The sequence below is a fragment of the Lepisosteus oculatus genome, chromosome 5, assembly GCF_040954835.1.
Source record: "Lepisosteus oculatus isolate fLepOcu1 chromosome 5, fLepOcu1.hap2, whole genome shotgun sequence".
Taxonomy (NCBI): domain Eukaryota; kingdom Metazoa; phylum Chordata; class Actinopteri; order Semionotiformes; family Lepisosteidae; genus Lepisosteus; species Lepisosteus oculatus.
Genome location: NC_090700.1, coordinates 39,965,204 through 39,976,914, shown reverse-complemented (window position 1 = coordinate 39,976,914; position 11,711 = coordinate 39,965,204). Strand labels below are relative to the sequence as shown.

The 11,711-nt window shown below is 48.6% G+C and overlaps 1 protein-coding gene across 2 annotated transcripts; it reads right to left on the bottom strand.

Moving 5' to 3' along the window:
• Positions 1-1,961: 1,961 nt before the first annotated feature.
• gpr61 (G protein-coupled receptor 61) lies at positions 1,962-11,348 on the bottom strand. 2 transcript variants are annotated; one of them, XM_069190391.1, is made up of 3 exons: positions 11,234-11,348; positions 8,456-8,545; positions 1,962-4,934 (listed from the first exon to the last, which is right to left on the bottom strand). In XM_069190391.1, the coding sequence occupies exon 3, from the start codon at positions 4,543-4,545 to the stop codon at positions 3,124-3,126; it is 1,422 nt and encodes a 473-aa protein (XP_069046492.1). In that variant the 5' UTR covers positions 4,546-4,934; positions 8,456-8,545; positions 11,234-11,348; the 3' UTR covers positions 1,962-3,123. The 2 variants fall into 2 exon arrangements, with proteins under 2 accessions (XP_069046492.1, XP_069046493.1); XM_069190392.1 differs by lacking the exons at positions 8,456-8,545; positions 11,234-11,348 and adding an exon at positions 8,168-8,250.
• Positions 11,349-11,711: the final 363 nt, after the last annotated feature.

The window sequence follows — 11,711 nt, the reverse complement described above, 5'->3', positions numbered from 1 at the left end:
GAGGGGAGGGGGGGTTGTCCAGCAGCAGTTTTTTTTGGGAAATCTCTCCCAAGAAGAGAGAAAATACCATCAGTCTTTTCTCAGAATTGAGACAGATGCTAATATGAAGTCTTGGCATCTTCAGCTTTTAATTAGTAATAATGCCTGTGTATGAATTTGAGCTATTTTCAAGCCTCCATGAATTAGTCAAGATACAAGTGGCTGATGCAGCCTTCTGCTTGGCAGTGGGCGCAGTTTCCCTGTCACCCCCCGCCCTCCACTCCGGCTTCCTCTTCAGGTCTGCAGAACTGGGGGCTGGGTACCATGGGAAACCACGGTAGACTGCTGTGGTGCTTGAGTGCTTCAGCCCCAGCTTTTCTCGACATCACTTGAACACGCTGTTACACTAGGCCCGCGTGGCTCAACCTGGGCACCAGGATTCCAGGCCATCACAGGGCTTCTTCCCCTCTAGTAAGTGAAGGACCGGATTGATCTTTAATTGCTTAATTCACCCAGCGGCGGCAGATCACTTCAATAATTAAGGATTAGCCTGCCAATGACTTGCCATGGCCTGGAGCTGAGATTTGTCTAGAGGACAATTTATTTTTCCAGCCACACACTGGTCCCCCTATCCTTAGGTAACTCTGGGATCAACTGTGATGACAAAGGAGGGAAAGTGGAGTGTGAAACGCATACGACGAGTTGTGTGAAAGTATGGCATCCCAATGCAGGTTCCCCCACCAGACAGGCCTGAAATGGGACAGCACAGTGGAACTCCTCCTTATATTCACTTTTACAAACATCACCCACAAACTCAAATTATTTTTCTCATTCTTAACGTTTTTGAGCACAAATGAAACAAATCTATCAAAATTTAACTTTGTGACACAGCCATCAGCCTCTTCTTAAAAAGATGCTTTTTCCCCTTTGGTTTCATGCAGCTAAAATGCATCAGCTGAACCGATTTTGATGGTCACTATAATGAGTCCCCATAATCGCAGGGGGGCATAAGGTTCTCTAATAACCCAGACTGGGCAGCAGCAGTATGGGGGGGGGGGAGTGGCGGAGGGTCACGTTTCCGTGACAACGGCAACAGCACTCGCACTATCTGTGCGGAAGAAAGGCCTGGAAAACTCTATGGATAGTTACAGTGGAACTTTCCATGGGGTCGCCAGGAGTCGACACCGACTCGACGGCACTCATCCCATCCCATCCCATAATGAGTCCCATTTCAACAACAGTCTAAAATGTACACAAAGCAGAACTACCTCCTTATCTCTTATTTATGATATATAAACACACAAACATCAGAAGTATAAGCAGATGAGATGTGGGCACACAGTGATCGTGACCTATAGCTCGTGGTCCTTATGGGGGCTAAAAGGAAACTACAAACAGAGCTCCTCAGTCTCAGTTCGATTGCAGCCAATCAACCAGCAGGCAGAAGAACATAAACTGTAATAAAATGAATTAAAAACACATGCAGTATCATAGTAATAAAAAATATATATATCTGATCAGATCTGATCTGAACAAAGAGGATATTTTGCTTGGGCAAGCCACCCAAATGAACTTCATTTCTGAAGAGTACAGCAGCAGTGCTCCATCTTTGAACCTGTAACCCTTTAAAGGAGAGTCTGGATCCCTGAACGCTATTTCACTCTGCTGCCTGACCGGTTGCACCCTCCTGTAAATCTTTACAATAATAATTCCTTACGTATACACGTATATAGTGATTTTCTGGACACTCCACTCAAAACGCTTTACAGGCAATGGGGACTCTCCTCCACAACCATTAATGTGCAGCCCCACCTGGATGATACAATGGCAGTCAAAGTGCACCAGTACGCTCACTACACATCACCTATCAGTGGGGAGGAGAGCAGAGTGATGAAGCCAGTTCACAGCTGGGGATACTAGACTTAAGAAACCTTATAGACAGTAGTATTAAGCAAAAAACAGTTAAATAAAACTCCCAAAACCTCACTTACTGTTTTTTTATTTTTTTTGCTTCACAAGATAAATAAATATGCTTCCTATGTTTAATCAAATTTCATGTTTCAAATAATATATTTCTCAAGACTGAAGACTTGACACATTGGGTGAAGAATCGTCTCTAAATAAACGTGATGAGTTGGGTGTCAAAATGCTGACAGTACCATTGGCGCCCCCTGTGTGTCCAGACAGGTGAGGACAGGGACCAGCTGGGACCTGTACAACTAATAGGACATGTGGTCTCATGACAGGTTAGTAACACAAAGACAAAGACATTTTGTTTGAAGGAAGAATACAACATTAGAACAGTAAAACAAAAGCCAGAATATGAATGAACAACTTTTTCAAAAGCTTCAGGACTATTTAAATTTCTTTGAACAAAAATACATGATTTTGACCTTGCACTATTTAGTGAGCCATAGCAAAAAAATGAGTTATGTTTTTTCCATTTTTAACCAGATGCTTAGTACCTTAAAACAAAGCACACCCCCCCTCCAAAAAAAAAAAAACAGACAAAAGTATATCATCAGTAAAAGAGGTAACAGGTCAGATTGTAGGCCATCAAGCCAAAGATTCTCTGCATTTTACCACACGCTAAAGCTAACTTGGATTGTCAGGTGCAAAAAAAAATATTCTTTAAAAAAGGGAAGATTTCTCTGTTTTCTTTTTTAAAAAAAGGGAATGTAAGATTTTACTTTAAAATAATGCCCATTGCTAGACACACCTTCAGAAAGTAGAACCAAGGAAAAGAACAGAATTTACAATCCTTGCGGACTCCAAAGCCAGAAAACAGAAAACTGAAATACACAACGTGGGCTTCAGAACAGAGCAGGCTGGAAAAGGTCATGGTACACACTCCCAGCGACCCAGCTTGAGGAGGGATTCTGCTCCTTGAAAAGCCCCTTTCAGACCAGAATTGGGAATACCCGACTTAAAACAGAGGAGCAGGCCCACGGTCATCCAACATCAAACTGAGGTTCCTCAAAGGCATTATTAAACACCCCACCCCACCCCACCCCCATGCCCCATCCAGTCCCAGCCCTGCTCTCCTCTCCCCCATCTCCCCACAAACCCGACACACACCAGGAAACAATAACCAGAACGAAAGAAAAACACGCAAAATTGAAATGCACCATCATCGGTCATCGGCTACAACACCTCGGCCTTGGGAGACGGCACGGGTCTTATGCAGTTGTCCGATATGGTAAGGTCACTGTTGAGATGGTGCTGCTCCAGGAACTCCGAGGTCTCCTCCACGATTTGGCCTGGTATCCGAAAATCGATGGCCGCCTGCTGCTGCTGCAGCGTGGAGTGGCACTGGTCCCGCTTGGGGCTGGAGGTGGTGTGGGAGTGGCGGGCCTCGAGGTTGCACCCGGTGCCCTGCAGGAACTGCAGGAAGTTCTCCTCGATGGAGCCCTCCTGGCTGGGCAAGCGGAGATCCTCCTCCGTGGCGTGCTTGAAGAAGCAGGTGAGGTGCTTCCCCAGCTCCTCCCGGATCTGCCGGTTCAGGCAGCCGTAGAAGAAGGGGTTGGAGGTGAAGCAGAAGTAGCCGATCCAGGTGACGATGCTCTCCAGCTGGGCGGCAGAGGCAGGCTGGGCGGCCGCCAGGACGGAGTACAAGTGGAAGGAGAAGTAAGGCAGCCAGCAGAAAAGGAACTGCCCCCCGACTGCCACCAGCACCATGGCGGCCTTGCCCCCTCCAAAAGCCCGCTGTGGGGTGGTCCGCGGAGCACCAGAACTGGTGACCATGGTGGAGCGGCTGCTGAGGGACTCCGACCTCTGCCGGGGCGTGTCCATCCAGGTGGGCAAGGGCCCGTGGTGCATGGCGGCCACCCGGGCCACTTTGAACATGCTGCAGTACACCACCAGGATGATGAGGACCGGGCAGAGGAAGTAGAAGAGTGTGAAAAAAATAACAAAGACCTTGCGGTTGGAGCCCCCGCCCGTCCAGTGAAGGGAGCAGTGTCTGGGTCCGGAGACCGGGCCACCTCCTCCGCCATCTTGGAAGGGGCTGACCTCTTGGGAGGCCCAACCCAGCATGGGCACAACGGACATGATGATGGCTTTGATCCAGACGCAAACCAGCACGGACGCCACCAGGCCCATGGTCATCTTGACCTCATAGCGCATGGGGTGGACGATGTAGTAGTAGCGCTCGATGTTGATGGCCGATATGGAGAGGATGGAGGCGCTGATGAAACAGATGCTCAGGAAGAGGTAGCCGCGGCACAGCGCCTCGCTGAAGAATGCCCGGTCGGACAGCATGCCCAGAGGCATCAGGATCAGGGCGGCCAGGAGATCCACCAGACACAAATGGAACACGAAGGCGAATTTCCGCAGCTGGGGCGTCTTCGCGATCACCGCCATGACCGCCATGTTGCCGACGACGGCCAGCAGGTCGACGAGGAGCATGAAAAAGAGTGCTACGGACTGGGACACCACGCTGCCTTCGGCGGGGACCAAGCTGGCGTTGCTGGGATGTACCAGGAGGCGCTGGGAGTTCTGGAAGAGCAGGTCAGTCTGGGAGGCGTTCCTCGAGGCCCAAGTGGTGCTGGATGCTGTAGGCTCCATCGGTGACAGAAACGAAGGGACCAAACACTGAGGCTCACTGGCCCATCACCCATCCTCCTTCCAGCCAGAGACGAGGCCCGGAGCCACACTGGGGGTCTCAGCCAGAGAGGGCAGCCGAGTGAGGCTCGGTAGAGCGGGGCGAGGCAGCAGGGGGGACTGGCAGGGTGGTACAGGTTCAGCACATGGAGAGCTAGAGATCCTGACTTCTCAGACAGGGCTGCTGGCCAGTCCCTCATAGACACAGATTAGCCCGTGAGCCCTAGAAGACCCTGGAAACCTCACAGCTGGGGATCAGTCAGTCGAATCCTCAGTCTTCTTCTCTACCTCACTGTTTCCAAACGTATCACACCCTTCTTTGCTGGCTCATTTTCTTCTGAGTTGAAACTCACCTAGAAAAGAACAAAAAACAAGCAGTTGTACACATCACATCTTCATCTTGGGAAATCCATTGCATTGACACTGCAATGGGTTTATAGCATTCGTTTTTTAACAACATGGCATGCTGACAACACAATGGGAAATAGCGTTTGAAAAAAAGATTTTTTATGCAGAAAACACCACATAATAGCTCCGCTTTGTACTATGGCGTCCACCCAATTTAAAATTCTAAGGCATGTGTTATCTTTCCTGTCTCTGATAGTGTAGGATGCACCTGGATCAGATGAAGTCTCTCCCTCTATGGCACTTTCTGCAATGGGCTTCTGTCAGCCCCTTTAGAGCCAGAGGTGGCCTTGGAATCTTCAGCCTAATAGACAGGTAGTGCAGCAAAGGACTTTAGACCCAGAACAGAGCAACACGCACACAACCCTGTTATCACATCCCAGGCTCCTGCATGTTCTGTGGCACTAATGCACTCTCTGACTTGAAGAAAAAAAAAAGCAAAATAAAATGTGTTCATTCCTCACACCTGGTAACAGAGCACATGTGAGAGCACAGTTTCTGAGGGGGTGCATGTCAGTGCCAACGGAAACATGGCTCACTCTTGTTATTTCCACACTCCTGCTTCCTGGTCGCTTGGTTTTCTTTCCCACTTTCTGAGTCCCTGAGCTGAGGCATCCAAGGGGAGACAGATACAGCCTGCAGGCTCATGGTGACCAGGCGTGGCAAGCTGGGTGTCCCCTATGGCTGTGCATAGGCAATCCTGCAGCACTGCCAGAACAATGGAGCTCAGCCGGTGCTCTGAGACAATGTCCAGACGGCATGCGATACCCAGGAGGGAAGTCCCAAGGCCTGCACACTACAGAGCAGCTGCAGCTCTGGACGACACCACAGACACTGAATCAAGTCACCAATGACCAACAAGAAGATGGCCTCGGCCATGATGACACGTCACCATGAGCACACAGATCTACACAGTGTGAGGCAGTGAAGGTAATAACCAGTGTCAGGCTGGCTTGGCAGAGCTGTGCTCATCAGAATCACTGATGGCTGCTATAACTACTGCACGTGGATCTGTAGAGCTAGGACACCTTTAGCCAGTTCCTTTAAGAAGCAGAGCTACTTTGAAAACATGATGATGAAGCTAATGATGATGATGATGGATTATCAGCAGGAGGCAAGGCTACATAGTGGTACTGTATTTAGCCAGGTCATTCCAGCAATAGCCTCTAATCAACAAGGAAATATACAGAGTGCTGTTTTTGATAAGCTGGCCTATACATCTTTTTGATGTTTTATTACCTCTTTTCTCAAACACCGCAAGGTTGCACATTTATTCAACAAGGTCAACTTCAAGACAAAACAATATTATTTACATTCCAGGAGTTGGCAGCAACATTAGCACCTCACAGCCTGATCTTGTCATTTTTCAGCAGCTCAGAAAGGCCTGGCCCGATCAGTAATGGGATGGGGGACTTCCAGTGAAAAGCAGGTGCTGCCATAAGATGTTTTGGTGGACCAATAGGAGGCGCTCCTCCTGCTGGACCAGAATTCCCTATGCAATATCCCACTATAGTAACATCGGACACTCTGTTGTAGGAGGTGCTGTCCCTTCGATGAGACATTAAATTGAGGTCCTCACTGCTGGGTCATTAAAGATCCTACAGCACTGCTCTTCAGGGTAGGAGTGTTAACCCAGGAGTCCTGCCTAATTTCTTAAAGTTAGAAAATTATAACTGATAGCTTAGGTAGAAGCAGTTTCCATTCATCACACAGACATTTTACCAGTCAGTTTGATGTACCAGTATCTTCGCTTTTCAAGTTTTTATTCACGCGGGTTTACAACTCCATTCCTCAAAATATAGAAAAAATAAGTGGTGTGCACAAGACAAATAATGTACTGCACGCTGGCCAAAGTGCCAAGTTAAATAAGAGGCTGTCTAAATGAAGCTGAGCCTTGTGCTGCCCCGATCCGTAACGAGCAGGAAATAAACCCTCAGAGAACTGTCCTTACAGAAAAAAATAATGTGCGCACACACACACGCAGGCCTGTCTTGCTCTTTGTGGGCACATCCCATCGACTCTATCTATTTTTATTTACTATTCCAGTCTCCACTCACCCAGAGCTCCACAGGGGTTAAAATAGACCCAAAACAAACATCCCTGGCTCTTGCAGATTTAAAGATTTAAAGGAAGATGTAATCTGGTTTATAAAACACAGCCGTTCACATCTCAGGGACGGCCCCACATCACCCGAACAGCAGAAGTCACTGGCTCTGTGGGGTATTTTCTCAGATTTTGGTCGCATAGATAGTAAAGCACACACCCCCCACCCCCCACCTGCACCCTTCAACACTGAACACACACACAGTCCTGTCAGCCCTACACGCATGAACTTCAAACTTCAATCGCACGCCACAGGGCCACCCTGCTGGGCTTGGAAGCACAGTCCTGCAAAATTCCAGTGAGGGAAAGGTGGTGCTATTTTTACCAGCCTGCCTCCTCCCCACCTCCTCTTATTCCTCTGCACCCTGGACCCCTGTATGCTGTGGTTTTACTCCACCCCAGGGGCTGAGGAAGGTGATGGAGAGGAAGGGCTTCAAAGCTGTCCAGGCAGAAATCCTCTGCACGTGCACGACAGGAGCTGACCGCACTCCCTCAGCACAACAGCAGGGTCCCCCGATTCTAAATCCCTAGGGGTCCTCCCCTCTCAGGAAGGCTGGGCTCCAGACCCCACATCCAGTTTGACCCCATCTGAGTGTGGCCTGGGCTACGGCAGCACCAGGGTGAAGAACAGCACAGGCACACCACAGAAATAAAACCTGACAATTCCACCAACAGTGTGGTCAGCTTTCAGCAAAGGTTTCGTCCCTTCTGCACTGAAAAGGATAATCACTCTGTCGCTCACAGACACAGGGAACCCCCCCTGCAAGCCGCAGATTGACCCAGAATTCCAGGGCTCACGCTCATTCTCCTAGTCCTCCAACCTGTCATGCACCCCGAAAACCAGTCACCTTTGACCCCCAAATCCCACCATGTCTGGGTCTGCACCTTCCGTCCCAGGCAGCAGCCACCAGGTACTCCCCCCATAACACAGCACTCTGAGGACAGGACATTGCTTTCCAAATCCACCGACTCTTCGTGTCACCCCCCCCAGAACACATCTTTTTGTGTGGGGGTGGGGGTGGAGATTTTTCTCTAATTTTTCTCTACCCAACTATCTTTTCAACAACCACCATCCCACCTCTCCTCCTCTTCCTGTCCTTTCTGGTGTGACAGCACCTTCACTATGGCACTGAGCTGGAATCAGTAGCAGACTCACAAAGCCTCACTGCCTGCAAAGGAAAAGAAAAGCTGACCAAAATCTATTTTTTGGTACATCAGAGGAACAGCTGTGAGATTGCCCCCGTCTTGGTGATGCTGGACTCAATAATGGGTGTCCCCCTCTATCTCTCCCTCTCCCTCTGCAGATTTCCGGCTGCACAGCAGCACAACCTGCCTGGCTCGATTTAGCCCACCGAGCGGATCTCACCTCGACAGCCACGGCTCCTGTCTTCCCCCCTCGCGCCAGGATGGCTGGTGTGCTGCAGGTGCAGCTGGAGACAGGTCCCTCCACTGGAGCCTGTGCACAGACACTGCAGTGAGGGAAAGAAGGCACACAGGCAGGCGGCAGCACCCGCCGCTCGTGCTGCCCTGGGTCCTAGTGGCCCACAACCTCGAGTCCCCGTTTTCTCTCCCTCTCAGTTCCCAATTAGCCTCACTGGCATGGTGTTCTACGGGCTTTGCCAGAGCACTGACACGCGTTGCCCTGGTGTGATTGCAAAACGCATGGTAGGATTACAAGCAAATAATAAAAATATGTTGCCATCAACCTGACTTCACTCTCATGTGACCATGTCATAGCACAGCGAACCGTTCCCCCTTGAGAAAGCCTTTTCTAAAGGTTCACACTGTTGTTCGGAAAGTAGGAGCTGGTTAGCCCCTGTAACACGCATGCCTCCTGCCTGCTCCTCCCTCTGAGACAGTGTTCGCCCTGTTCCCCCCTGTTCCCCGACTCCCTGCTGTCCGTGTATCCAATCCCTTCAGGGGACCAGGGCATCAATGTAGAAATTAACATGAAGTGATTTAATATAGAGAACCAGAAACCCATTCACTTACACAAAGGGTTGTGGGTGCTTGGTACATGCTACCTAGTGCAATCTTTAAGATGACATCGTTTAACCTTTAGAAAGCAGACCCTTGTATCAATAGCCCACTACCAACCAAATAAACCAATAGCCAAGCATTCAGAACCTCAGCTGACCATCTCATCTGAAGGGAGGCACCTCTTACAGCACCTGTAGTGTTCTCCTTCACCATGCTGGGGCATCGCTTTGGAAATTCTGGTGCTGAGAGAACGGCACCACCTACTGTTCCCCAGCAACACTTACAGCTGTAACCTGGTTTTCCTTACAGGACACCCATCCCAGTACTGACTGGGACACAGCAATAATAATAGATTTTGTAATAGCATTATAAATATGCTTTACATGGCATCACTGTAACTTATTTCTATTACTCGAATGCACAACTGAAATACATGGTTTTGTCTTTTCTGAGCATCGTCCTTGGAATCACAAAACCCTGCTAATATACATATTTATTTCTAAGGACACCTTTCTGAGGTTTGACCTATTTTTATTTCCTTTTTGTTTAATAGTTTAGTGTGCAGGATTGCACTCTGCGGTTACTGTGATAACAGGTGCCAGGGTCAGGCGCAGCCAAGAGCCCAGAGCCCTGGAGTCAATGTGCTGGAAGTGGAGGAAACTGCTGTTCCCAAGAGAGGAAAGGAATCCGGTGTCAGATCCCACCAAGGTCACTACCTGACACGATTTCCATGCAGTCCCTTGTCACTGATAAAACCCTACTGCTCCCGTACAGGAAGCGCAGAGCACATCTGACGCTGACCAGGGCTGCGTCTCCTCTGCCCACTCTCTCCCAGCAATTGGAGTTTCGCTCCTGCCCTGGGGTGACCTCCAGTCTTCCAGGATGGCAGGGGAGTAATCGGCTCTGGGGAGTCTGTGACCTCATGGGCAGCACTTTCACAGGCAGGGAGGTGTTGTGTTTGTGTGTGTGGGGGGGGGGTGTCAGGGAGCTGCCCAGGCCAAGACTTGAAAAAAAATCAAAACCTTACAAAAATCTGTTAATACTAGAAAGGGGCTTTTTACACAAAGGGATGTAGGGGTGTGGAACAAGCTGCTCAGCCATATTGTTAAAGCCAATTCCCTCCCTGGGTTCTTTCAAGAAACGCAATGGATTTCTGGGATCCAAAAGCTCCAACCACCATACAGGCTAGATGGGCTGAAAGACCCCGTCTCGTTTGTAACCATTCTCATATTTTGTCCTCTCTCATCCCTTAAACTCTATTGTTTCCTCACAGATTAAAGAAAGGAATTTTGATATTTTATGGGAAGCTGTACATCCTTTAAAGTTTCTTGTTTTTTATAGAGAACTCAAGAAGCTAGATCTCCTATGTGATAAAAACATTGGGGAAAAACACCTGTTTGCCCCCTGATGGTTTACTGCACAGCCTCCTAGACCCATGTGAGTCATATCATGTATTTATTGTGCTGACATTTTTGTCCAAAACTTTTTGTACCTGAATGCAGCACCAGACTCAGGGGTACAGCAACAGCACCTCACCTGGGAAGTGAACCCACAACTTTCCAGTACCCTGTATGGGCCCTGCCCCCTGTTCTGTACTGCAGCCCATACACTGCAAGTGAATCTTACCCAGGGGCTGGTTGGGGGGGCTCATGGTGGAAAAGATTGTTTTTTTCTGCCAAAGAAACCTCTTGGGCAAAGCAGGCCTGCAGGACCACGTGGAACAGCTCCTCTGCCCACTGACACAGTTCACAGAGAGAGCAGCCAGCTTGTAAGGAACCAGGGAGAGCTGGGGAGAGTTAGAGAAGACTACATTATAGAACAAGATGTTCCACACAGCACTCCCTACCTGACAAAGGCCATCATTCTCATGTAGCCAGGCTTGCATTCAATTAAAACTTCAGCCTCTTCTACCACTTAGAAATTGCAGTCTCAGAACCTGATGCCAACAGTAGCTTTTTATTTAGCTTCAGCTAAGTGAAAATCCTTCTTTGCCTAATGGCTAATGGTGTTTGGAGAACTGAAATACATTTAGAGCTAACCTGTGTCTTAAATATGACACATGAAGTAATCTGCGAGCATGTACAAAGAACACAGAAACTTCATTTATGATGTTGCAATATTTCAGCAGCAGTAGGTGATTATTTCGCCAGACTAAAAAATGCACCTGTAACCACTGAGATGTCCTCTGCATGAGGCAGTGCTGTACACAGATGCCACTCGTGTGCAAGATCTTGTGCTTAGCTTGTCTGGTGTCTTTTTTATCCTTTACCTTCAGTCAGATCCCTGGAGAAAAAAATGAGTTTCAGGGAAGAGGATATGAAGATTAAAAAATAACACCTGCGCTGCAATCTTTGTCATCAATGCCAGTATATAAGAGTGAATGTGTGTTAGCATATGTGCTTGAGTGAGCATGTGGGTGGATGTCAGTAGCCGTGTGTGTGCATGTGCGAGAGTGTAAATGTGTACGAGTGTTAGTGCACATGCATGTGTGTTAGTGTAAATGTGTACGAGTGTTAGTGCACATGCATGTGTGTTAGTGTAAATGTGTACGAGTGTTAGTGCACATGCATGTGTGTTAGTGTGTACATGCTAGAATGAGTTTTAGTGTGCATGCATGTGTGTGTGTTAGTGTGTACATGCTA

Coding starts and splice junctions, on each gene's coding strand:
- gpr61 (XM_069190391.1), bottom strand. CDS start 4,545: ATGGAGCCTACAGCATCCAGCACCACTTGGGCCTCGAGGAACGCCTCC.